General features: G+C 40.8%; 1 protein-coding gene across 20 annotated transcripts in view; it reads left to right on the forward strand.

Moving 5' to 3' along the window:
* The first annotated feature begins 3991 nt into the window (after positions 1 to 3991).
* UBR2 (ubiquitin protein ligase E3 component n-recognin 2) overlaps positions 3992 to 25290 on the forward strand; it is a 128222-nt gene continuing 106923 nt past the window's right edge. For 5 of the 20 annotated variants that reach the window (XM_021937288.2, XM_021937290.2, XM_021937287.2 and 2 more), the window contains exons 1-2: positions 3996 to 4453; positions 13508 to 13767. In XM_021937288.2, the coding sequence (XP_021792980.1) occupies positions 4376 to 4453; positions 13508 to 13767 (338 nt within the window). In that variant the 5' untranslated portion in view covers positions 3996 to 4375. Of the gene's footprint in view, positions 4454 to 13507; positions 13768 to 25290 lie in introns of those variants that run through there. The other 15 variants (XR_002521554.2, XM_021937291.2, XM_021937292.2 and 12 more) reach the window with 8 other exon arrangements.

The following is a 25290-nucleotide window of genomic DNA, read 5'->3' on the forward strand; positions in this document are numbered from 1 at the left end:
TTTTATTGGAGTCTTATCCTCTACAGTTTTTTTTTTTTTTTTTTTTTGAGACAAAGTTTCACTCTTGTTACCCAGGCTGGAGTGTAGTGGCGCAATCTCGGCTCACTGCAACCTCCATCTCCTGGATTCAAGCGACTCTCGCGCTTCAGCCTCCCAAGTAACTGGGATTACAGGTGCCCACCACCATGCCCAGCTTTTTTTGTATTTTTAGTAGAGACGGGGTTTCATCATGTTGGCCAGGCTGGTCTTGAACTCCTGACCTCAGGCGATCCACCTGCCTCGGCCTCCCAAAGTGCTGGGATTACAAGCATGACCTCTACAATTTTTTTTGGTGGTGGGATAGTCTACCACTCTGGAGAAGACCCTCCCAAACTCTTGCCTGGGAGGTATAAGCCTGGCCACTAAGGTTCTCAGAGCCAAATGGGGAAACAGGCTAGGTTATCACTGTTCACTATGTAGACTTTGATTTACCTCTCTTGAATGCAGTGCAGTATCCCTGTCCTCAGCTGTGTCTGGTGTCTCCCAGTCAAAAGGCCCTCAAGTGTAGTCACTCGAGAGGATGAAGCTCCAGTCTTCTTCCAGAGTAGGAAATGAGATATAACTTCTTGCTATACAGACTTTCAAACAATAAGCTTGCTTTTGGCATTATCTTCACCCACTTTCAGAGTTACATGGTGCCTCAAATTTTTAAGTCTTTCAGGGTTCTGCATATTAATTAGCTTGACTCTTAGTGTCTCTACTGCTAGCCGAGGTTTCAGCATTCTCTTAGTTACTTCTCAACCACTTGCTTTCCACCAAACTTTGGTGCTGTCATCCTCTCTTCTTTTCTTTGTTTCTCCCTTTACTGTCATGAGGTATTCAATCTGCCACGTTTAACTGGAAGTTGGGGCTTAGCTTTTAATGCCCCCATGGGAACAGAAAACAAGACCCTGGGTCAAAGAAACATTGGAATTGAAACTGAGATCCCCTACATAAAGCCAGGGATTTGAAAGCAATGTAGTATCAGTGAAAGGGTAGACTAGAAAAAAACCCCACCAACTGGCATACCAAAATGACAAAGAAGCTCTTTACCTTGACTCTGAGTAGGAAAAAGAACTCTCCTTAAAAATTTATAGACAGGCCGGGCACCATGGTTCACACCTGTAATCCCAGCACTTTGGGAGGCTGAGGCGGGTGGAACACCTGAGGTCAGGAGTTCAAGACCAGCCTGAACAACATGGTGAAACCCCATCTCTATTAAAAATACGGCCGGGCGCGGTGGCTCAAGCCTGTAATCCCAGCACTTTGGGAGGCCGAGACAGGTGGATCACGAGGTCAGGAGATCGAGACCATCCTGGCTAACACGGTGAAACCCCGTCTCTACTAAAAAATACAAAAAACTAGCCGGGTGAGTTGGCGGGCGCCTGTAATCCCAGCTACTCGGGAGGCTGAGGCAGGAGAATGGCGTAAACCCGGGAGGCGGAGCTTGCAGTGAGCTGAGATCCGTCGGCCACTGCACTCCAGCCTAGGCGACAGAGCGAGACTCAGTCTCAAAAAAATAAATAAATAAATACAAAAATTAGCCAGGCGTGATGGCGCATGCCTATAATCCCAGCTATTTGGAAGGCAGCTATGCTCACCACTATACCACCAACGCATCTAATCCTAGCTACCTGGGAGGCTGAGGTATGAGAATCACTTGAATCTGGGAGGCAGAGGTTGCCATGAGTCAAGATCGCACCATTGTACTCCAGCCTGGGCAATAAAGTGAGACTCTGTCTCGAAAAAACAAACAAAAATTATAGACAGAGAAATGGCACACAACTGAATTAATACCATTAGGGAATCTTAAGCCTAGAAACTGATGTAAAATTGGTCCTAGATATAGGATACTCCTAGAGTGTCTGGTCCTGAGTATATGATGTTTTCTAGGTTGTCTGGCCTTGCAGAAGCAAATGAAAAAGTATTTTGAAAGTATTAATACATGGAGAGTCCCACCGCTAATGCTACTAATGCTAAGTGAAGATGATCTCCAAATTCATAATTATGACACACAAAGGAAACAATTTTTTTTTTTTTTTTTTGAGTCAGGCTCTCATTCTTTCACCCAGGATAGAGTTCAGTGATACAATCATAGCTCACTACAGGCTTGAGCTCTCAGGCTCAAGTGATCCTCCCTGCCTCAGCCTCCCAAAGTAGCTAGGACTACAGACATGGGCCACCATGCTCGGCTGATTTTTAAATTTTTTTGTAGAGATGGGGTCTTGCTATGTTGCCCAGGCTGGTCTCAAACTCCTGGCCTCAAGTTATCCTCCAATCTTGGCCTCCCAAAGTTTTGGGATTACAGGTGTGAGCCACCATGCTCGACCTGAAACAATTTTAGGAAGCAAATTATGTTAAGAACAGAAATTGCCTTTACTGTCTATGTTAATGACTTAAATTCTATGTTAGGACACCTCAAGAGATGATGTTTTTGCTTCTAGGCTGGGACAATCCCAGTTTTCTTCCAGGTTGACTCTGTCCTGAGTGGATCAGTGTAAGGAAGTTGGGCAAAAAAAGAAAAAAAAATACACAGAAGAATATTTCAAGATATCTCATTATAAATATCTGTACAGATATGTGCATACTTTTTTCTGGACAGAATCATGAGAAAGTGTTAAAAATGATTTTCTTTAGGGAGAGGGATTTGGGGTAAGAGGAATAGGAAGTTTTCAATTTCCCTTTTTTAAAAGATTCCTTTTCAGTTTGAATTTCTGATGTTATACATATATATTACTTTTAAAAAGTGATAACAAGGCTTAATTGTATTGTGAGGTTACAGGGATACAGACAATGTCTTATTTCCTTTTTTAAAAAACTGGTTAATATCATAGTATTGGTTTAAAAAAATCCCAAAACAACATAAACATAAACATGTCCTAAACCTGGTCTGGCTCAGAACTTTTCCCCCCATATGTAATTTACAACCTACTTCTGGGAATAAATTAACACACTTGACAAAAGGTGTAAACGATTTTCTGACAAACTCTAGAGATTGAAGACTTCGTAGAAGCCCAGTTACCCACCTGTCAGTCAAGAGTCTAATTACCTTTAACTAAACACGGTTTTCTTTGATATCTAGTCTAACAATGTTTACCTCTTTTTTTTTTTTTTTTTTCCTTTTTTGATACAGGATCTCAGCTGTGTCACGCAGGCTGGAGTGCAGTGGGCCGATCACAGCTCACGATGGCCTCAACTGCCTGGGCTCAAGCAATCCTCCTGCCTCAACTTTCTGAGTAGCTGGGAACTACAGGCGTGCCACCACACCCGGCTAATTTTTTGATTTTTATCAAGAGAGTCTCGCTATGTTGTCCAAACTGGTCTCAAACTCCTGGGCTCAAGCAATCTGCCCCCCTCGACTTCCCAAAGTGCTGGGATTACAGGCATGAGCCACCAAGCTTGGTCTGATTATCTGTAGAAATTAAATGTCTTTATCAAGAGTAAATCTTTGAATTGGCCTAATAGACTCTTTTTCCTTTGCAGCAAGATTTGTGATAAAGTTTGTAAGTGGTCATTACTAAAGTGTTTGAAAAAAATTTTTAAACATGTTTTAAACCTTCAAAAAGCTGGGTAATGTTTACCTCCATTACTTGTATAAAAGATGAGGGTTCGATGGATGACAGGACATAGAACCACAGGAATAGAATGTAATTCATTCATTCCTTTGACAAGTATTTGAGTGCCTACCCTATGCCAGACTGGCAAGTCCTTGGGGGTCTACCACGTGCCAGGCAGTGTTCTTGAAGCTGGGGATACAAAAATGAACAAACGAGATTCGGGGAATAAAACTACAGTTCCCACAGTGTCTTGCTCTTTGGCTTTTTTCCAGGGGGCCCTACTTTCCACGACTCTCTTCCCATGATTCTCGTTGGGCAGAAAAGCCCCGCCCGCCTATCTGCCATTTAAGCCGCGCCCCTTGGGAATGGACTACAACTCCCACAATGCATTCGAGGGGCCCCGTATCAGGGCGCCACCTCTCTCCCGGCTTTGCTGGGACGACTACAGTACCCAGAACGCCCTGCTTCGCCTCCTGGGTGTTATCGCCCCTTTCCCGGTGCCGGACGCGGTAGTGGCTAGCCAGAGTGTCAGGCCTGGGGTTTTCTGTGTCCTTCCCTGGGTCAGGGACGAGCCAGTGACTTGACCCTTGGGCGCTAAGCTTGGGAGGGAGCGCAGGAGGCCGCTGTCCTTCCTTTCCGGTTCACGTCACCCTTCTCTCCCTCTCTTGCTCCACCTGCAGCCACTTGGACGGCTCCGGGACTGATTGCCTGGGGCAGGGGTGGCAGTCGAGGCCGCCGGGGCGGAGGTGAGGCCGCAGCTCCCCGGGCGGCGGTAGCGCAGGGGAGGAGGAGGAGAGAAGATGGCGTCGGAGCTGGAGCCAGAGGTGCAGGCCATCGACCGGAGTTTGCTGGAATGTTCGGCCGAGGAGATTGCGGGGGTGAGTGCCGGGACCCGGGCGGGTACGTCCGCCCCTCGCAGGCCGCGCCCGCGGGGAGGAACCGACTCCTGGACGCCCTGGAGCAGCCCGGCCCAGACTTGGGGAAACAGCTGTGCCGGCCCTCGCCTTGTGGGGTAACAGCCCGGGGAGGCCACCGATCCTGCCCCTCTCTTTCCATTTTCAGCAGCTCCCAGAGCTGCGCTGTGCACTAACTACGTTTACTTTCCCTTTCTGCCCAGGAGAGCGCACGGCTCTTCCATCATACCTCCTTTCTCCTAGCCGCCCATGAAGTCTCCCAACACATAGGCCTTTGCCCTTTATATGTATCAGCTCTTGGAAGAGGAGAAGAGACGCTTCTTGTGTTTTTGGTATAATCGCCCTACTTTATCTAGTTGATTGCTTTTCCTGAGATAAGCGGAGCCGTGTGCTCCTCCGACTAAACATGCCACCCTAACCAAGCCCCTACTTTGTTTTTGGGACTGCCACAGGCACCAGGAAGGCAAACGACACTACCCTTCGTTACCCCTTTCAGTGCCCCCCTTTTTTTTTTTTTTTTTTTTGCACCGGTTTGATTAGTTGACAACGTTGATGCATGTGTGGAAAGTTTACTGAGTATGAGAAAGTAGTCGTGGAGGCTGGGAAATTTTAAAATTATTTTTTCTAGGAGTTAGGGGTAATTGGATGGAGAACAAATGTTACATAACGTTGATAGAGCAGTTTTCAACGAATACTGTATAAGCTAAACGTGAGAATTGGTCACAGTGTAGTAGGAGCAGTTATGCTCCAAACGTAAAACCATTCAAACGCAGTATAGCATTAAAACTGTAATATGAATATTCTAGTGTAAATAGCAGAGTTGTAGAGTAATAAACTCAACAGCATCTTTCACCAATAAGGACAGGGAACACCCATTAGAAGAGATTGCCCAGAATGATTATGAATGGACCAAGACAGCTTGGGCCCCACCTCTAAGACCTCCAGTTAAAAAGGCTACTAGGAGGGAAGTGACCCGTGAATAAAAGTCAGCAATCTGAATGCTCGAACAAAATTTGGGATTGGGGGCACTGTGGAGCTGTTGGTCAGTGAGTAGTTATTTTGCGTGAGTTGATGAGGACATTAAGTCCAGGTAGAAAGAAATGTCAGGAGTAGAGGTGAAAACTTTAAAGAAATACGTTGTTAAATGCTGAATCTTTGCTTGTTTGGGTGTGTTTTGTTGTTGTTGTTTGTTTTTGTTTTTGAGACAGAGTTTCGCTTTTGATGCCCAGGGTGGAGTGCAATGGCGCGATCTCGGCTCACCGCAACCTCCGTCTCCCCGGTTCAAGCGATTCTCCTGCCTCAGCCTCTCGAGTAGCTGGGATTATAGGCATGCACCACCACGCCCCGCTAATTTTGTATTTTTAGTAGAGATGGGGTTTCTCCATGTTGGTCAGGGTGGTCTCGGAGTCCCGACCTCAGGTGATCCACCGGCTTGGGCCTCCCAAAGTGCTGGGATTACAGGCGTGAGCCACTGCGCCCTGCTTTGGGTGTGTTTTTTTAAACCTACTTACTTGTTTAGCCTAGGTCTGTTTTCATTTACTTTCTACTTAATATTGCACACAACTCAAGGAATTTCTGCCTTTCGTTTATCAGAGATTTGAAAAAAAAAAAAAATGAAAGTAGTGTTACAAGTAAACTGTTAAATAGTAATGACAGCTGTTTGCTCTCCATGCCTCTTCTAATTGATATCTGTTGCTTACCTCAAAGTACTGTTGTGGGTTTTTTTCTGTCACTGAATTTTGTGTCTTGGCCCAGTGATAGAGGATACAAATTCCGTTATCCCATTCTAAAAGTGCAAACTATCAGGTGATAGGAGGTTCTCCAATTTGTAGAGGCTCCTGAGAAAACTGGTTATAAAAGTAGTGCTGGAGGCCAGTGCTCCTAGTTCTTGTTCAGTGAAATTCTCAGGCAGATGCAGTAGGGAAAAATCAAGGGAAATGCAACAAAAAATTATTAATTTGGACTTCATTTGAGTTTGTGAAGATCACAATCTGAGCTACATTTTACCCTGTTTGCTTTTTTTTTTTCTTTTTTTTGAGACAGAGTCTTGCTCTGTTGCCAGGCTGGAGTGCAATGGCACAATCTTGGCTCACTGCAACCTCTGCCTCTGGGGTTCAAGTGATTCTCCTGCCTCAGCCTTCCGAATTACAGCTGGGATTACAGGCATGTGCCACCACGCCTGACTAATTTTTGTATTTTTAGTAGAGACAGGGTTTCCCCATGTTGGCCAGGATGGTCTCGAGCTCCTGACCTCAGGTGGTCTGTCCACCTTGGCCTCGCAAAGTGCTGGGATTACAGGTGTGAGCCACCGTGCCCAGCCTACCCTGTTTACTTTTAAATGCCTTCTGAACAGTAAGATTTTTTTTTAAAAGTTTAGTCTGAAGACCAACACAATTCTCTCAAATAGAGAAGATGCAAACTCTTTTTTTTTTTTTTTTTTGGTAAGAGATGGGGTCTTACACTGTTGCCCAGGCTAGAGTACAGTGACATGATCATAGCTCACTGCAGCCTTGACCTCCTAGTCTCAAGAGATCCTCCTACCTTGAAAATGAATATTAAAATATAATTCCTTCAATTATATGACCTTAATCTTGCCTTACTTTGTGAGGACTTTACTGTCTGTATTAAGTTAAAACACCTAAGATTTAAAACTTTTTTCAGCTTAGGCTTCAGCTTTTTATCACACATTTAAATTAATAAATTTTCTCTTAGGTTGAAAGTACATTTTAGGGAAGAGAAACAAGTAGAGAAAACAGTGATTGTAGGCTTCAGACCTCTGTCATTGGTAATTTGTTAGGATCACTTCCATTTAAAAATCACCTAACGAGCACTAGTGTCATCCTTTCCACATTTCATTTACACATCGCTTTTCTTATTCCTGTTATAAGGAGGAAGAACTTTTTGTGATCCCATCCATTCCAGCTAGTATGGCTCACAAAGAAAAGCATCTAAGCTGACTCTTTAGTATTTGTAAGTTTAGGATATTACAGTGGCCCTCTCTTCTCATTCTTCTCTTGTTAGAATTGATTCCATAAGTATGACTTTCCCAACATTTCTTGACTCGGTTTACTTTCCATACTACATATGGTTATAGTGTATTCCAATGGGTGATTGTGGCTTTAAAAGTAAACATGCCGGGTGTGGTGGCTCACGCCTGTAATCCCAGCACTTTGGGAGGCTAAGGCGGGCAGATAACGAGGTCAAAAAATAGAGACTATGCTGGCCAACATGGTGAAACCCTGTCTCTACTAAAAATACAAAAATTAGCCAGGCATAGTGGTGCACCCCTGTAATCCCAGCTATTTGGGAAGCTGAGGCAGGAGAGTTGCTTGAACCCAGGAGGCTGAGGTTGCAGTGAGCCGAGGTCACGCCACTGCACTCCAGCCTGAGTGACAAAGTGGGACCCCGTCTTTTTCCCCTGAGTATAAAAGAAATACAGGTTGGGAGCACTGGGTCATGCCAGTAATCCCAGTTATTTGGGAGGCTGAGGTGGGAAGACTGCTTAAGTCTGAGAGTTTGAGACCAGCCTGGGCAACATAGCTAGATCCTGTCTCTACTTTAAAAAAAAAAAAAAAAAAAAAGGCTGGGTGTGGTGGCATGAACTTGCTGTCTTAGCTACTGAGAAGGCTAAGCAGGGAGGATCGCTTGAGCCCAGGTGTTCGAAGTTATAGTGAGCTATGATCATGCCTCTGTACTCCATCTTGGGTGATAAGAGACCCTGTCTCCAAAAACAATTTTTTTTTTTAATAAATAGGAATTTGTTAAGTTTTGTAGATGTTAGGTCTGTATTAGTTATCTTTTTGCTGTACATTTTTTAAACCGTTTTATTGAGATGTAACTCACATAATGTACAGTTCAGTAGTTTTTTAGTATATTCAGAGTTGTGCAGTCATCACTATGATCAATTTTAGGACATTTTTATCACCCCAAAAAAGAAATCCTGTACCTATTGGCAGTCACTTCCCATTTGCACCTAAACTCCTGAGGCCTAATGAACTACTAATTTTTGTCTCCGTAGATTTGCCTTTTCTGGATATTTCGTATAAATGGAATTCAACATACTGTCATTTGTGACTGACTTCTTTCTCTTAAGATAATGTTTTGAAGATTTATCCATGTTGTACCATGTTCAGGTTGAGTATAGTTACTCTTGCCACCAGGAGTGTTTTGGATTTTGGATTTTTTTGGATTTTAAAATATTTGCAGTTATACCAGTTGAGGATCCTTACTCCGAAATCCAAGTGTTTCAATGAGTACTTCTTTGAGCGTGACCTTTGAGCATCATGTGGGTACACGAAGTTTCAGATTTTGGATCATTTTGGATTTCACATTTTCAAATTAGGGATGCTCAACCTGTGTCAGTAATTCATTCTTTTTATTGCCAAATGACATTCCTGTGTGTAGGTAAACCATATTTTATTTGTTCATCAGTTGGTGAATATTTGGGTTGTTTCTACTTTTTGGGTATTATGAATCATGTTGCTGTGAACATTCTTTTACGAATTTTTGTGGGGACCTATGGTTTTGTTTCTCTTGGGTGTGTGTGTGTATATATATGTATATGTATGTGTGTGTGTGTGTGTATATATATATATCTATCTAGAAGTGAAATTGGTGGGTTATATGTTAACTATTTTGAGGAACTGCCGGATTTTTCCAAAGCCGTTGCATTGTTTTACATTCCCACCAGTAGTGCATGAGAGTTGCAGTTTCTCCACATCCTTGTCAACACTTATTTTTGCCTGTGCTTTGATTACAGCCATTCTTTTGGGTGTTGTGCCTTCTCATTGTGGTTTTGATTTGCATTTCCCTCATGAGTCATGTCGAACATCTTTTTATGAGCTTATTGGCCATTTTTATGTCTTCTTTGCCCATTTTCAATTAGTCCTTTGACCTATTAAATTTCTATTTTTATTTGTAAATACTCTCCTTCATTTGTAGGACTCTTAATATAATTTGTTTAAATTTTTTCTCAATATATTCCCCAAAACTCCCAGTTGAGCACTAGTGTTTTTATTATTATGAGCACTAGTTGTTTCATGATTAACTTACATGTTGCTTATCCTTGTTTGAAAGCAAAACCATAAGTGGTTAAAGGATACAATTTTGATTGGGTATAGAATAATAGAGACTATAATAAAAGGCTAACCTCTAGGAATTCTTTCATTTTTCATTTCATTTTTATTTTATTGTACTTACTTTCTATCCCAAGCCTTAAATTTAGCATTCAATAGAGGGAAAGCTCCTGGAAACACTGTCATAACATGTTTACTTTAGAGGGATGAGTTGACAGTTTCTTTACTTCCCTTAAGAGGGACTTCTAATAAGGTAGTGAATGCTTATTACTCTCTTGTGCCACATGGGCATGACAGCTACAAGTGTCTGAAATAAAGACAAATTAAAATGCAAACCAAACTGGAAATCTCAATTTTTCATGTTGAAGAAACAGTTGCAGTTAGCATGTGTTAGTGAGAACTAATATGAAAAGCTATAGATTTTATTCTTTGGGGAAATATGTGAGCTACTTCTGAAAGACAGTCATAAATTTTTCTTGCTTTTTATATTAAGTGTATATGTTTAATCAGGTTAAAGTGCCTGTAATAGAGCCCAAATCTTTTAGGTGATTGTGAATTTTTCATATAATGGTAGTAAAGTTTTCATTTTTGAGACGGAGTCTCACTCTGTCATCCAGGCTGGAGTGCAGTGGTGCAATCTAGGCTCACTGCAACCTCCGCCTCCTGAGTTCAAGCGATTCTTCTGCCTCAACCTCCCGAGTAGCTGGGATTACAGGCACACACCACCACTCTTGGTTAATTTTTGTATTTTTAGTAGAGATGGGGTTTCACCATGTTGGCCATGCTGGTCTCGAACTCCTGGCCTCAAGTGATCTGCCCACCTTGGCCTCCCAAAGTGCTGGGATTACAGGCGTGAGCCACCATGCCCAGCAGTAGTAAAGATTTTAAAAATGGGGAGCATATGCATGCCTTTCTTGAACCAGACTTTTAAATCTTGTTATTTATAATAACATGTAATAAAGAGTGAAATACTTGCTTGTTTTACTAATAATATTTTTATGTAAAGTGAGTAGTTTTTTGTTGTTGTTGTTTGTTTTTTGAGACAGGATCTCACTCTGTCACCCAGGCTGAAGTGCAGTGGCATGATCATGCCTCACTGAAGCCTCAACCTCTGGGGCTCAGGTGATCCACCTCAGCCTCCTGAGTAGCTGAGACTACCAGCGTGCACCACCATGCCCAGCTAATTTTCTTTTATTTTTAGTAGAGACGGGGTTTTGCCATATTGCCCAAGCTGGTCTTGAACCTCTGAACTCAAATGAGCCACCCGCCTTGGCCTCCCAAAGTGCTGGAATTACAGGCATGAGCCACTGGGCCCACCGATTTTTTTTTTTTTTTCTTAACCAGATGCTGATACTAGCGTCTGAATTTTTGTTGAAGAAATCTGTGAACAAATTTGCTCTCTTGTTACAGTCACTAGACTACATAATTTTTTTAGAAAGCATCCCTTCTAAAGAAATCTTTCATTCTTGTATTAAAATTCTGCAACAGTGAAGTTTTACAGGAGTGGGAACATAAAATATAAGAAAAAAACTGGTTTTTAAATAAAATCTTTCAATATGTCGTAAATTAAAATAGTCTGAAGCACTTAACTTTCTAGGATCATGGAGGTGAATTATTTTGGTCTTATTGCTTAATTTTTTGTTCATAAAGAGTAAATTGAATCCCAGCACCTTTGGGAGGCCGAGGCGGGCGAATCACCTGAGGTCAGGAGTTTGAGACAAGCCTGGCCGACATGGTGAAACCTTGTCTGTACTAAAAATATAAAAATTAGCCAGGTGTGGTGGTGCACGCTTGTAATCCCAGCTACTCAGGAGGTTTAGGCAGGAGAATCACTTGAACCCGGGAGGCAGAGGTTGCAATAAGCTAAGATCGCACCGCTGCACTCCAGTCTGGGCAATAGCGCCAGACTCAAAAAAAGTTGCTTAGGATAATTTGACTCCCTTCATTCTTGTTTTGGTTTGCTGACAACAGGTGAAAAATGAGACATTTAGCTTTGAATGAGGCCAAAAAAGATGTATTTTAACTCAAAGAATAAGATTCTAGTATGCTTGTTGAGGACTCTGCTTTTTCTTCTTTTTTTAAAACTTGTCCTCTTTATAATTACTGAGGATGTGTATGTATATATAAACTTTTGATTGAATCACTCTGAAGGGAGAGAATACTTAAAACCCATAGGATTGTCTCCTAAGAAATGCTGCTTCTTTTTTTTTTTTGTCCCCTAACCACTTGACCACCAGGGAAGAAATGCTGTGGTTTTGAAAGTAATTTGGTCTCTTTCCTATTTGCATAATGTAAACACAACAATGTTAGTAATGTTTGGAAAATAGTGTAGTTTCACCTTAAGTGTGAAAACTCTCACTGTTTTTGGTTATAAGCTTCTATCTAGTCCCTTAACTTATGAACAAAATTTTTACATATTTAGTAAAAGTTCTCTGAAAACATGAAATTGACTAGAAAGTTAATATACGTCACCTCATGCATATTTAAAATCTCTCTCTGTATGTTATTTTTAGAAGGAGTGGTCTGAAGAATATACAAGTAAATAAAATAGCTAAAATGAAGACCTTATATTGACTTCTTATAATGTTAGATATCACTTGAACATACTCTTTTTTTTTTTTTTTTTTTAATAAAAATGTAACTGGAATTTAGGTGATAATCCATAGGTAAACACTGGAGGTTTTTTAAAATTTCAGCTTTTACTTTAGATTTAAGGAACACGTGCAAGTTTGTTACATGAGTATATTGTACTCAGGTAGTGAGCATAGTACCCAATAGGTAGTTTTACAACCCACTTCCCCCTTCCTCCTCCCCTCCATCTGTGGGTTTTGTTCACGGTTCAGTTAACTGCATTCTAGCAGAAGTGAGTCTTTTTTTTTCCCTTTGAGACAGACTCTTGCTCTGTCGCCCAGGCTGGATCTTGGTTCACTACAACCTCTGCCTCCTGGGTTTAAGCGATTTCTCCTGCCTCAGCCTCTCGAGTAGCTGGGATTACAGGCATGCGCCACCACGCCCGGCTAATTTTTGTATTTTTAGTAGAGATGGGATTTCACCATGTTGGCCAGACTGGGCTTGAACTCCTGACCTCAGGTGATGCGTTTGGCTTGGCCTCCCAAAGTGCTGGGATTACTGGCATAAGCCACTGCACCTGGCTTCTTTTCGTATGTTTTTTAAATACAAAACCTGGGTATCCACACCGAAAAATCTGAAAAGGAAGCAAAGCTAAAATAGGGAAATGGGGAAAATAACAAATTTTGGTGGAGGATGCAGGGGAGATCATGCATTCAGTTATTAAGTTGGTGCCTATGAGATCTAAGTATGATCATGCTTTAAAATTTGTTTTTAGTGGGGAGAGCAAATGGAAAAGGCCTTATAGAGGGAGGTTGATCAGAGAAAGAAGGTGTAGTTGGTACAACAGTCTCTTGTGGATTGACTTATTCATAAGAGACTGGTATATAAACTCGTTTATCAATCATTAAGAAATGTGGTGTATTAGCTATTCATGTTCACGATACATATTGGCTGTTCATGTTCACTGTACACTCTTCCTATGGACAAACTGGCAGAATTCGTATCACAATGAGAATGACATTTGAGCAAAGCATTAGGAAGGATGTCAGATGAGCTCAATGGTTCATGTCTTATATAATGATTTCTTGTAATTATTTTCTGGTACTGCCTAGAGAAGGTTGCTTCAAGAGTCATTTTGCAGGGAAGGAGGGGGGCTAGTTTCATTTTAATTTTGCTTACACTTAAAAGTAGCATTTAAAAATCCTTGGCATTTTAATAGGCTAAATTTCTAACGTATGGTGGTGAGTGTTGTAAACAAAATATTTTAACATGCTTTTGCCATTATTTTTGTACTTAAAAGAAAGTAGGGTGAATTTGTTCAAATTAGTTTGTTGGTGTTTCAAACCATTTCTTCTTTTTTCTTCTTTTAAAGAAATGGCTCCAAGCAACTGACCTCACTAGAGAAGTGTACCAGCATTTAGCCCACTATGTACCCAAAATCTACTGCAGGGGTCCCAACCCTTTGCCACAGAAGGAAGACATGCTGGCACAGCATGTTTTGTTGGGACCAATGGAATGGTACCTTTGTGGTGAAGATCCTGCATTTGGATTTCCAAAGCTTGAGCAAGCAAACAAACCTTCTCATCTTTGTGGTCGTGTTTTTAAAGTAGGAGAGCCTACATACTCTTGCAGGTAAAATATTTTAATTTTCTTTCTAGGAGGCTCTTGTTTTATTTGACCTCTTTTTTTTTCCCCTGAAACCTTAAAATTTTTGTTTAAAAATTATGAAATACCGTATCTGCTTAAAAATCCGTATTACAAATACATGCTGTTTAATACATAATTAAAACAAATATTTTTGTAATTATTCTTGATCAAAAAATATTGTCACCAGCATTCTAGAAGCCTACTGTGTGCTTTCTTCCTTCCCCCGTAATTAACTGACATCGTGACTCTTGCAATAATCACTTTCTTGCTTTTCTTGATATTTTTTAGTTAACAGTAATTCTGATGTTCAAATTGCCCTAGGTTTGGCTAGTGAGAGCCCCGTCACTCCAGCTTCTTTGTCTTTTTCACATGCCTTCTTTAGTTTGTGGGTGCTTCTTTCCTTTCTGACACAAGATGCTCCCAGCTCACTTTGTACTTGCTCTGACCCATATGTAGAATCAGCCATTTCTTTAAGGATTTTTCTTTCATTTGGGAATGGTAGTTAGAAACCAAGATCTGGGTGCTATACGTACTTACTGCTATTAGGAAGACTATTCTTTTTTAAATTTCTTGGTGAAAATTGAGTATACAAGGGTAGAAGATAGAGAATAAAGTGCCTTGTCCTCTTTTTGACTATCCTATTTTCCAGAATTCATAATTGTTAACATTTTTCCGTATATCCTTTCAGAAATTTTCCTTTTTTTTTTTTTTTTTGAGATGGAGCCTCACCCGGTCGCCCAGGCTGGAGTGCAATGGTGCGATCTTGGCTCACTGCAACCTCCACCTGCCAGGTTCAAGTGATCCTCCTGCCTCAGCCTCCCGACTAGCTGGGATTACAGGCGCCCACCATCACGCCCAACTCATTTTTGTATTTTTAGTAGAGACGGGGTTTCACCATGTTGGCCAGGCTGGTCTCAAACTCCTGACCTCAGATGATCCACCTCCCTTGTCCTCCCAAAGTGCTGGATTATAGGCGTGAGCCACTGCACCCAGCCTCTTTCAGAAATTTTCTGTGTGTATATAGGCCAAGATATATAGCAATTTTGAACCTGCATACATACACACATAAATACAGATGGGAATATGTTACATATACTGAGCTCAGTTTTCTCTTCTGTATTTAACAATAGCTTAACGTCTTTCCATATCAGCTTATATAGCTAGATAATATTCTTTTGTGTAGATGTGTTGTTGATGGAGACATCATTTAACTTTTTCCTGTAAAATTTAAATTTAATAAGCTAATTTTGGTAAAGGCCTCAGGGTATCTATGGTAGTTTTTCTTTATCAGCGTATTTAGAATATCAGTAGAGAACAGTGTATATATTGAAAAATTATGTTAGACCTAGTTTTTTGTTTGCTGTTACAGAAACCACTTTGAATATTCTGTTGATGTTTGGAGCAGTAGACCTAGTTGAACCTCATGACTTACAGATAGGAAATTGAGACCCCATTGTTCAATAATGTTCTTTGTATTCGTAGGATCTAGTTCCAAATTATTCATTTGTCTATCTTATCTTTTAATCTTCAGTCTGGAACATTTCCTCAGTTTATCTGTGACTTTCATGATCTTGACACTTTTGAAGATTACAGACCAGTTATTTTGTTAATGTCCCCTCAGTTTGGGTTTGTCTGGTTTTCATAATTAGATTCAAGTTGCATCTGTGACAAGAGTACCACAGATGCCTGTGTTTTAACCCTGTCAGGTGGTATATATGATTTTGATTAGTCCTATAACTGGTGATATTGATCACTTGATTAAAGGGATGTCTGCAAGACTTCTCCACTGTAATGCTACTCTTTTCGCCTATGTGATCAATGAGTATGTTATTGGGAAGTACTTTGAGACTATTAAGTATCCTCTTAATTATCAAACTTTCAATTTATTTATTTATATCAGTATTTGTGGGGTCTCATTATTATGCTCAAATTGTCCTAGATTTGGCCAGTAGGAGCCCCTTCGAGCTATCTTTGTTCTTTTTCATATCTCTGTCATCCTTCGAGCTCTTTTTCTTTTCCTTTCCTTTTCCTTTCTTTCCCTTCCCTTTTCCCTTCTATTTTTCCTTTTCTTCCTGGTACAACAAGATGTCCCAGGCACATCTTGAGTTTTCCCCTGCCCCAACCCTGAAATCAACCATTTTGCCAAGGATCCTGGTTCTTTTTAGTGGAAAATGGTGTTGACAAATAAGATGGTATGTGTGCTTGTCGCTGTTGGTGTCATAACTCTCAGGCTGTCTCAGTGGAGCTGTATTTTATACCTATCTGTATAAATGTATTGAAATAGATACTGAAAAGCATACATCTGTGGTGATCTCTCCAGTTCTCATCTAAGGTTCTTTCTGGTTTTCTTCCTTTGCATATTTTAAATTTCCTTCTCTGACAAGAGAAAACCTGATTCTCATTTTCCTGTAAGTATTTGCTTATTTAATTGTTCTCCTATATACAACCATTCTGCTGCTGCCCAATTCTCTACGTAATTGTCCCCCTTTACCCATTTGGATTTTGTGTTCAGTACTGGGCCACGGTGGCCTTTCCCTCCTCTTTTTTTTTTTTTGAGATGGAGTCTCACCCCATAGCCCAGGTTGGGTTGTAGTGGCATGATCTTGGGTTACTGAAACCTCTGCCTCCCGGGTTCAAGCAATTCTCCTCCCTTAGCCTCCTGAGTAAGTGGGACTACGGGCGCACACTGGCTAATCTGTCTATTTTTAGTAGGGATGGGGTTTCACCACATTGGCCAGGCTGGTCTCGAATTCCTGACCTCAAGTGATCCACCTGCTGCAGCCTCTCAAAGTGCTGGGATTAAAGGCATGAGCCACTGCGCCTGGCCTCCCTCCTGTTTTGATAGGGCAGATCCAAAGTAAGTCTTGTTCTAGGATGTATAGTTTTTATTATTTGTAGGGAGTCCCACAAATAACAGAGACACTCTGATCACATGAGTAATGCCAGGGATTTAGAGATTACCTCCCAGGAACCAGATCAAAGACCAGCCAGGTTCTTCATTACATTGTTGTTGAGAAGGTAAGTGAGATCCTTTGTGTGTAGTACGTTACACAATACTTGGCACACAGTAAACTCAGAGTAAATGGCCATACTGGGTGCTGGGGATGAATATCTCATTTTAAAAGTAGGTGTTTCCATGAAACCCAGCGCCCTGGTAAAATGACACGGAGTCTGTTATTTGGAAAGATGAAATATGGTTATTGGAATTCTGGGAAGGTTTCTAAACTAGACCCTTCAGGATAAAGGTGACTGATATCCATAATGTGGAAGGTTTCTTTAATGAGAAAAAAAATGTTATTAAAGGATCTTTTATATATAGTACTTGGGAAAAGGATTTGTGAAGGGCATAGATTAGTTTTGCCATGGGAGTTATTTGTTCATAGTTTCTAAAATTGTATTGGTCACAAATTATTTTTCTGAAGTCTCCATGATGTCAGAAAAAAGCCATCTCGGTGTTCGTAGGCAGTAAGCTACTTTTTATGTACTCTATTAGGAAAAGAGTGGTCAAACTTATCTCATTATTCATTATTAAATAGAAATGGTTTTAGAGTGTAAAAAATCTTAGTGGGCAAAAATCTTAGTGTTGATTTTTATAATTGTATATTTTGACATTTTTTATAACCATTAAGAAAAATAAAACATGAGTAGAATATGAAATCATACTTTCATGAGTTAGGTTTTTAGCTTAATACTTCTTTTAAGATACGGAGAAGTGAGATTTTGTCCCCTGTTTTTTTTAGTGTAGTTAAATTGAGAACGTTCTTTTTTAACATTTAAAAACGTATTGCATGAATGTTATAGATAACCAGAAGTCAGCATTGGGGGCGGGGGTGGCTTATGCTACCATCAGGAGTGTTTTTGTTTCTAGGTAATATTTTATGATGCTTTATTAACTATTAAATAATTTTGCTTAGGCCTTTTTTTTTTTTTTTTTGCTTTAATGCTGGTTTGTATTGGTATATAATAATTGTATGTATTTATGGGGTATATGTAATATTTTGATACATGCACGTAAGGTGTAATGATCAAATCAAGGTAACTAGGATATCCATCACCTTGAACATTTATCATTTCTTTCTGTTGGGATGTTTTAGCTCTGATTCTGTTGGTCATGACACTTGAGATTATGCTAAAAATGATAACGCTACAATCACAAAGACTTTAAGTACCAAGGTATATTTATTACTCAGACTGTGTGACCAATTCAGATGAGTGGGGTGATAAGTAGAGGGTTCTGCTCCAGGTAGTTTTTTCACACCATCTTATGTTTCCACAAGCTTAGTGTAATGCTTTCAAGGTTCACCACAGCAAGAGCAGAATAGAACTGGCGGATCATGCTCAGCAAATAAATGCTTTGTCTCAGAAATTATGACCTTACCCAAATCTCATTAGGCAAAACTAGTCCTAATGCCTCTGTCCAGCTACAGAACAGGTCGGGAAAGTGTAATTCTCCTAAGTCACAGGGATAGATGAAACTGGGATGTGGATGAGCATTAGAAGTGTCTTTAGCAGTGACGTTTTTACATTCTTTAGAGTTATTTTTTCTCCCTGAGTCATTAGGATAAAATGAAGTAATGTGTATGAAAGCACATAGGTAACTATAGATATGTGTGAGGTTCTTTTAATTGAATGCTGTCCTTCGTATAAATTACTGAGCCATGAGTATATCTCAAGCAGAGGGGTGCAGATAGTTCCAGTTCCTTTTCTGTCTGGAAATAATAAAGCTCTCGTATGGAAGACCTACGTATTTCCATGAAGAGGGGTTGTTCTTTCAGTGTCTTGCTTTTTAGAAAACTTGAAGTCTTTTCTGTACTAAAAATACAAAAATTAGCTGGGCATGGTAACTCATGCCTATAATCCTAGCTACTCAGGAGGCTGAGGCAGGGGAATTGCTTGAACCCAGAAAGCGGAAGTTGCAGTGAGCCGAGATCGTGCCATTGCACTCCAGCCTGGGCAATGAGCAAAACTCCATCTCAAAAAAAAAAAAAACCACACACACACACACAAACTTGAAGTCTTGATCTCTTGCAGGATTCTATTTTAAAACTAAGTGTTAGACTGTTCTTGCATTGCTATAAAGAAATACCTGAGGCTGGATAATTTATAAAGAAAAGAGGTTTAATTGGCTCACAGTTCTGCAGAGCTGTACAAACATGGCATAAACATTTGCTCGGCTTCAGGTGAGGACCTCAGGAAGCTTACAGTCATGGCTGAAGGGGAAAGGGAAGCAGGCACATCACATGGTGAGAGCAGGAACAAGAGAGGTGCCACACTTTTAAACAACCAGATCTCACGAAAACTCACTCTTGGGAGAACAACACCAAGAGGACGGTGCTAAACTGTTCATGAGAAATCCCTCCCATGATTCAGTCACCTCCCCACCAGGCCCCACCTCCAACATTGGGGATTACAGTTCAACATGAGATTTAGAGGGGACACATATCCAAACTATATCAAGCTATTTCTTTATAACGTGAATAGTCCAGAGATTGGAATCAGTGTTGTGTTAGTTTTAAAACCATTGGTTATTTCTTTTTTTGAGACAGTTCCACTCTGTCGCCCAGTCTGGAGTACAGTGGTGTGATCGTAACTCACTGCAGCCTCCAACTCCTGGACCCAAATGTTCCTTCCACGTAGCTAGAACTATAGACATGTGCCGCCATGCTTGGCTAACTTTTGTATTTTTGTAGAGACAGAGTTTCCCTATATTGCCCAGGCTGGTCTCAAACTCCTGGACTCAAGGGATTCTCCCACCTTGACCTCCCAAAGTGCTGGGATTATAGGTGTGAACCACTGTACCTGGCCAGCATGTGTGGTACATGCTGAAATTATACTATGTCTATTATACGCATATGAATGAAATTACACTATGTATATTATAATTGTGGCTTACATTTTTTCACTTAACAGTTTGTTTTGGAGATCTGTTCATGTCAATATATATAAGTCTACCTCATTCTTTATAACTGCTGTGTTTTCATAGTTAGGACAGGCCATAGTTTATTTGATTGACCTAATAGTGAAATTAGAAATGGAGATTTCTAGGTGTTTTTTTCTGTAGCAAATAATGCTACAAGGAATACTCTGCACATGTTTGTGTACATCTCTTTGTACATGTTTCAGTAAATACCCAGAGGTAGAATTTTAATTCTGCATGTTATCATGGGGCCTTCAGTATAATGGAATTTCCCTTGTCTACACTGCTGTCTCTGACCTGGGAAAATGACAGGTGGTGAGCAGTAAATATATTCTAGATAATTTAGATTTCTGTAGTTGTCTAAAATGAGCCTTATGTTCTTATTTTGGGAGATTTGTGATTATTCAGTTTGGTGCGGAATGAAATGTAGAAGTACGTGGGGATATCATCAGCTTGGCATATAGCTAGCTGCCTTTGCCTAGATGGTAAGAAGTAATAGAACCATGAAGGCTTTGGGGTAATCCATTCAGGTAGGAAACTCAAATTTATATTACTAAAATTTTATCTCTTGGTGCCTATGTGAGTTTTGAGTGTTTTTCCTTAAGGGAAAATTTACATATGTCAAAAGACAAATCTTAATTGTACTTTTTTTTGTTTTGTTTTGTTTGAGACAGAGTCTCATGCTGTTGCCCAGGCTGGAGTGCAGGGGCGCAATCTCGGCTCACTGCTGCCTCCACCTGCTGGGTTCAAGCGATTCTCCTGCCTCAGCCTCCTGAGTAGCTTGGACTACAGGTGCATGCCACCACGCCCGGCTAATTTGTTTTGTATTTATAGTAGAGACAGAGTTTCACCATGTTGACCAGGATGGTCTCGATTTCCTTACCTCGTGATCTGCCGGCCTCAGCCTCCCAAAGTGCTGGGATTACAGGCGTGAGCCACTGCACCTGGCCTTAATTGTACATTTTTGACAGCAGTTAACCTTATATAATTTATATACTGTCAAGATAGAGAACTTTACTGTCTCACTAGAAATTTCCGTTATTGGCTCCAGCCCCCTAGGTAACCACTATGTTGATATTTTCACCTTAGATTACTTTGGGTGGGTCTAGATTTTTTTTTTTTTTTTTTTTTTTGAGACGGAGTCTTGCTCTGCCGCCCAGGCTGGAGTACAGTGGCCGGATCTCAGCTCACTGCAAGCTCCGCCTCCCGGGTTCACGCCATTCTCCTGCCTCAGCCTCCCGAGTAGCTGGGACTACAGGCGCCTGCCACCTCGCCCGGCTAGTTTTTTGTATTTTTAGTAGAGACGGGGTTTCACCGTGTTAGCCAGGATGGTCTCGATCTCCTGACCTCGTGATCCGCCCATCTCGGCCTCCCAAAGTGCTGGGATTACAGGCTTGAGCCACCGCGCCCGGCGATTTTTTTTTTTTTTTTTTTTTTTGACAGGGTTTTGCTCTGTTGCCCAGGCTGGAGTGCAATGGCATAATCATGGCTCACTGCAGCCTCAACTTCCCAGATTCAACCTATCCTCCTGCCTCAGCCTCCCAAGTAATTGGGATCACATGTGTCTGTCACTGTGCTGGCAAATTTTTTTTTTTTGTTTTGAGACGGAGTCTTGCTTTGTCACCCAGGCTGGAGTGCAGTGGCATGATCTCAGCTCACTGCAACCTCCGCCTCCTGGGTCAAGCAATTCTCCCACTTCAACCTTCTGAGTAGCTGGGATTACAGGCATGCACCACCATGCCCAGCTAATTTTTGTATTTTTAGTAGAGACTGGGTTTTGCCACGTTGGCCAACCTGGTCTCAAACTCCAGGCGTCAAATGATCTGACCACCTCAGCCTCCCAAAGTGTTGAGATTACAGGCATGAGCCATTGCGCCTGGGCAACCTGGCTAAATTTTTGTAGAGACAAGGTCTCACTTTGCTACCCAGGCTGATCTTGAACTCCTGGGATCAAGTGAGGCTCTCCCCTAAGCCTCCAAAAGTGTTGTGATTACAGCTATGAGCTACTGCGCCCAGCCTGGTTCTAGATCTTATAAAAATGAAATTGTAGTCCTTTTGTGCCTGACTTCTTCTTAGCATAATGTCTGTCAGATTTATCCATGATGTAATGATTATTAGAAGTTGGTTCCATTTTATTGCTGAGTGTATTTCATTGTATAAATGTGCCACAGTTGCTCACAATCTGTTGTTCTGTTGATGAACATTCAAGTTTTTTCTAAGTTTTGGCTATTATGAATAAAACTTCTATGACCTTCTCTTTTTTAAATATACAACACATTAAAATATTAGGCATTGTTATTCTGTACTTAACCACATTTTAATGTGTTTTATATACCAAATAACATAAATCTTGCACTGTTAAAAATCTGCAACTTTTAATGATACATTTTAGAAATGTAAAAAATGTTATTTATATTAAGACACCATAAGATAGGCCTTCTAGACTGTAATAATGCAGTGAATACTCTTAATACATTGGTTTCAGGATATTACTATTTTTATTCAAGTGTTTTTATGGACATATGTTTTAATTTTTCTTGGATAAATTCCTAAGAGTGGAATTTCTGGGTAAAAGGGCAGGTATATGTTGAACTTAGTAAAAACTGCTAAACCTTTTTTCCAAAATGATTTTATCTTCTCCTCTAGTAATGTACGAAAGTTCCTGTTGTTTCATATCCTTACCGATAGGTGATGATGTCAGACTTTTTTTTTTTTTTTTTAACAAAACAGGAAGAATGTGTTTAATACAGTATGAAATATTTCTTAATTGCAATTATTGTATTATTCCTTACAGAAAACATACAAAGTCCTTCAAATAATAACCTCATTTAAATTTAAGTTTAAAGCATCGTACTATTCTAATTATCTGCCAGCATATACTACATAGACTGTTTAATTTACCATTCTATTTAATGATATCTCATTATAGTTCTTTTTTTCTTTTTAAAATTAAAAAAAAGTTCAGTGCTCTTTGGGTATCTATAATGATACCCGAATTTTCCTTAAGGACAATTTTCCATGTGCTTATTGCCCATTCATCCAGCTTCTCTTGTGAAGTTATTGTTAAGGTCTTTTGTCCATTTTTGGGTTGTTTATCTTTTCATTATCTTTATTCACTTTTGGAGTTCTTTATGTATTCTGAATACAAGTCCTTCGTCAGACTCATTTTGTGACTATTTTCTCCTAGTCTGTGACTTGTCTATATGGTGGCTTTTGATGACAGAAGTTTTTAATTTTGATGTTGAGTTTACCACTTTATTTTCCATGATTATTGTTCCTGTGTCCAATAAATCTCTGCCTTCTCTCAAATGGCAAAAATAGTCTCCGTGATTTTTTTTTTTTTTTTTTAAGACAGAGTTTTGCTCCTGTTGCTCAGGCTGGAGTGCAATGGTTCAATCTCGGCTCACTCCAACCTCTGCCTCCCGGGTTCAAGCGATTCTCCTCCCTCAGCCTCCCAAGTAGCTGGGATTACAGGCATGTGCCACCAAGCCTTAGCTAATTTCCTATTTTTCGCAGAGGTGGGGTTTCCCCATGTTGGTCAGGCTGGTCTCGAATTCCTAACCTCAGGTGATCCACCCGCCTAAGCCTTCCAAAGTGCTGGGATTATAGGCGTGAGCCACAGTGCCTTTTTTTTTTTTTTCCCTGAGGCGAGTCTTGCTCTATCACCTAGGCTGGAGTACAGTGGCACAATCTCGGCTCATTGCAACCTCCACCTACCAGGTTCAAGCCATTCTCCTGCCTCAGCCTCCTGAGTTGCTGGGACTACAGGCACGTGCCACCACGCCCAGCTAATTTTTTTGTGTTTTTAGTAGAGACAGGTTTTCACCATGTTGGTCAGGCTGGTCTTGAACTCCTGACCTCAGGTAATCCACCTGCCTCAGCCTCCCAAAGTGCTGAGATTACAGGCATGAGTCACTGTGCATGGCCAAAATAAATGCAATGTTACAAATTTTGCTGTCTTTTAAAAGACACATTAGTCTTTCAAAGACATTAAGGAAAGACAGGGAAACATACATATAACCATTAATATTAACCCATATATATCTTGTTCCCAGAGATTTTCATTCTTTCCTGGACTAGAGGTTAGGAAGCTTTTTCTGTAAAGATCCAAGTAGAAAATACATTTGCAGTCTTTGTTGCATTTTCTTCTTCTTTTAATTTTTTTTTCTTTCTTTTTTTGAGATGGGGTCTTGCTCTGTCCATTTCCCAGGCTGGAATACAGAGGCATAACCACAGCTTACTACAGCCTTGACCTCCCAGGTTCAAGCAATCCTCTCACCTCAGCCTCCCAAGTAGCTGAGACTACAGGTGCATGCCGCCATGCCCGGCTACTTTTTAAATTTTTTGTAGAGATGGGGTCTCACCATTTTGCCAGGACTGGTCTCGAACTCCTGGACTCAAGCGATCCTCCCGCCTCAGCCTCTCAAAGTTCTGGGATTACAGGCATGAGCCACCAAGCCCAGCTGCCTTCTTTTTTTAAATAGCTGTTTAAACATGTAAAAATCATTCTTATGTTGCAGGTTGAACCAGAGGCTGTGGACCATTGTTGTTGACTTTTACTGTGGATACTAATTATTAGTTATCTCAGTTTATGTTTATCTGAAAATGTTTTTGTTGTCTATGGCCATACCACCCTGAATGTGCCCGATCTCATCTGAAAATGTTTTTATTTTGCACTTATTTTTTCTCCCTTTTTTTATTCTGGGAAAAACATACTCTTTCTCTACATTCTCATGCAACACTTCTGACACCAGGTATGTGAGGTTTTTTACTCTAAGGATTTCTCCAACTCTGAATTCTGGCTGGATATCTTACGATTTAATTCAGTTCAACTCTGACTCTGTCTACCTGGTGTTGTCAGAATCCAAAGGCTAAGAGCTCAGTCTCACAAGTCTGCCCCCTACTTTCGACACCAGTTGCAATTAGTGGTCACCTATACTGCTGATTGACTGGCTATGTATTGGGGTCTCCATTAGCTCTTCCTTGGATTGGATTAAGTTGCTAGGATAGCTTACAGATATTATAAAGGATACAGAAGAACAGCCAGATGGAAGAGACTTAATAGAGCAAGGTGTGGGAGAAAGGGTGAGGAGCTTCTATGCCCTCTCTGGGCATACCACCCTCCTAGCACCTCAGTCCCAGGGTGAAGTTCCAGCAACTTGGAAGTTCATTAAACCTTGTTGAATTTTTATAGGGGCCAGGCATGGTGGCTTATGCCTCTAATCCCAGCACTTTGGAAAACTGAGGTAGGAGAATCACTTGAAGCTACAAGTTTAAGACTAGCCTGGGCAATATGCCAAGATGCTGTCTCTACAAAGGAAAAATAGCCAGGTATAGTGGCTTGAGCCTGTAGTTCCAGCTACTCGGGAGGCTGAAGTGGGAGGATTGCTCAAACCCAGGAGTTTAAGGTTGCAGTGAGCTGTGATCAGGCCACACTGCACTCCAGCCTGGATGACAGAGCTAGACTCTATCCCAAGAAACAAAACAACAACAACAAAAAAGAGTTTTTGTAATAAAGAGCTTAATCTCCAGCCCCACGCCTCCCCTCTTCCCAGATTTTGGTGGGTGAGTCTGAAAGCTCCAGCCCTCTT

This window comes from Papio anubis, chromosome 6 (genome assembly GCF_008728515.1).
Source record: "Papio anubis isolate 15944 chromosome 6, Panubis1.0, whole genome shotgun sequence".
Taxonomy (NCBI): Eukaryota; Metazoa; Chordata; class Mammalia; order Primates; family Cercopithecidae; genus Papio; species Papio anubis.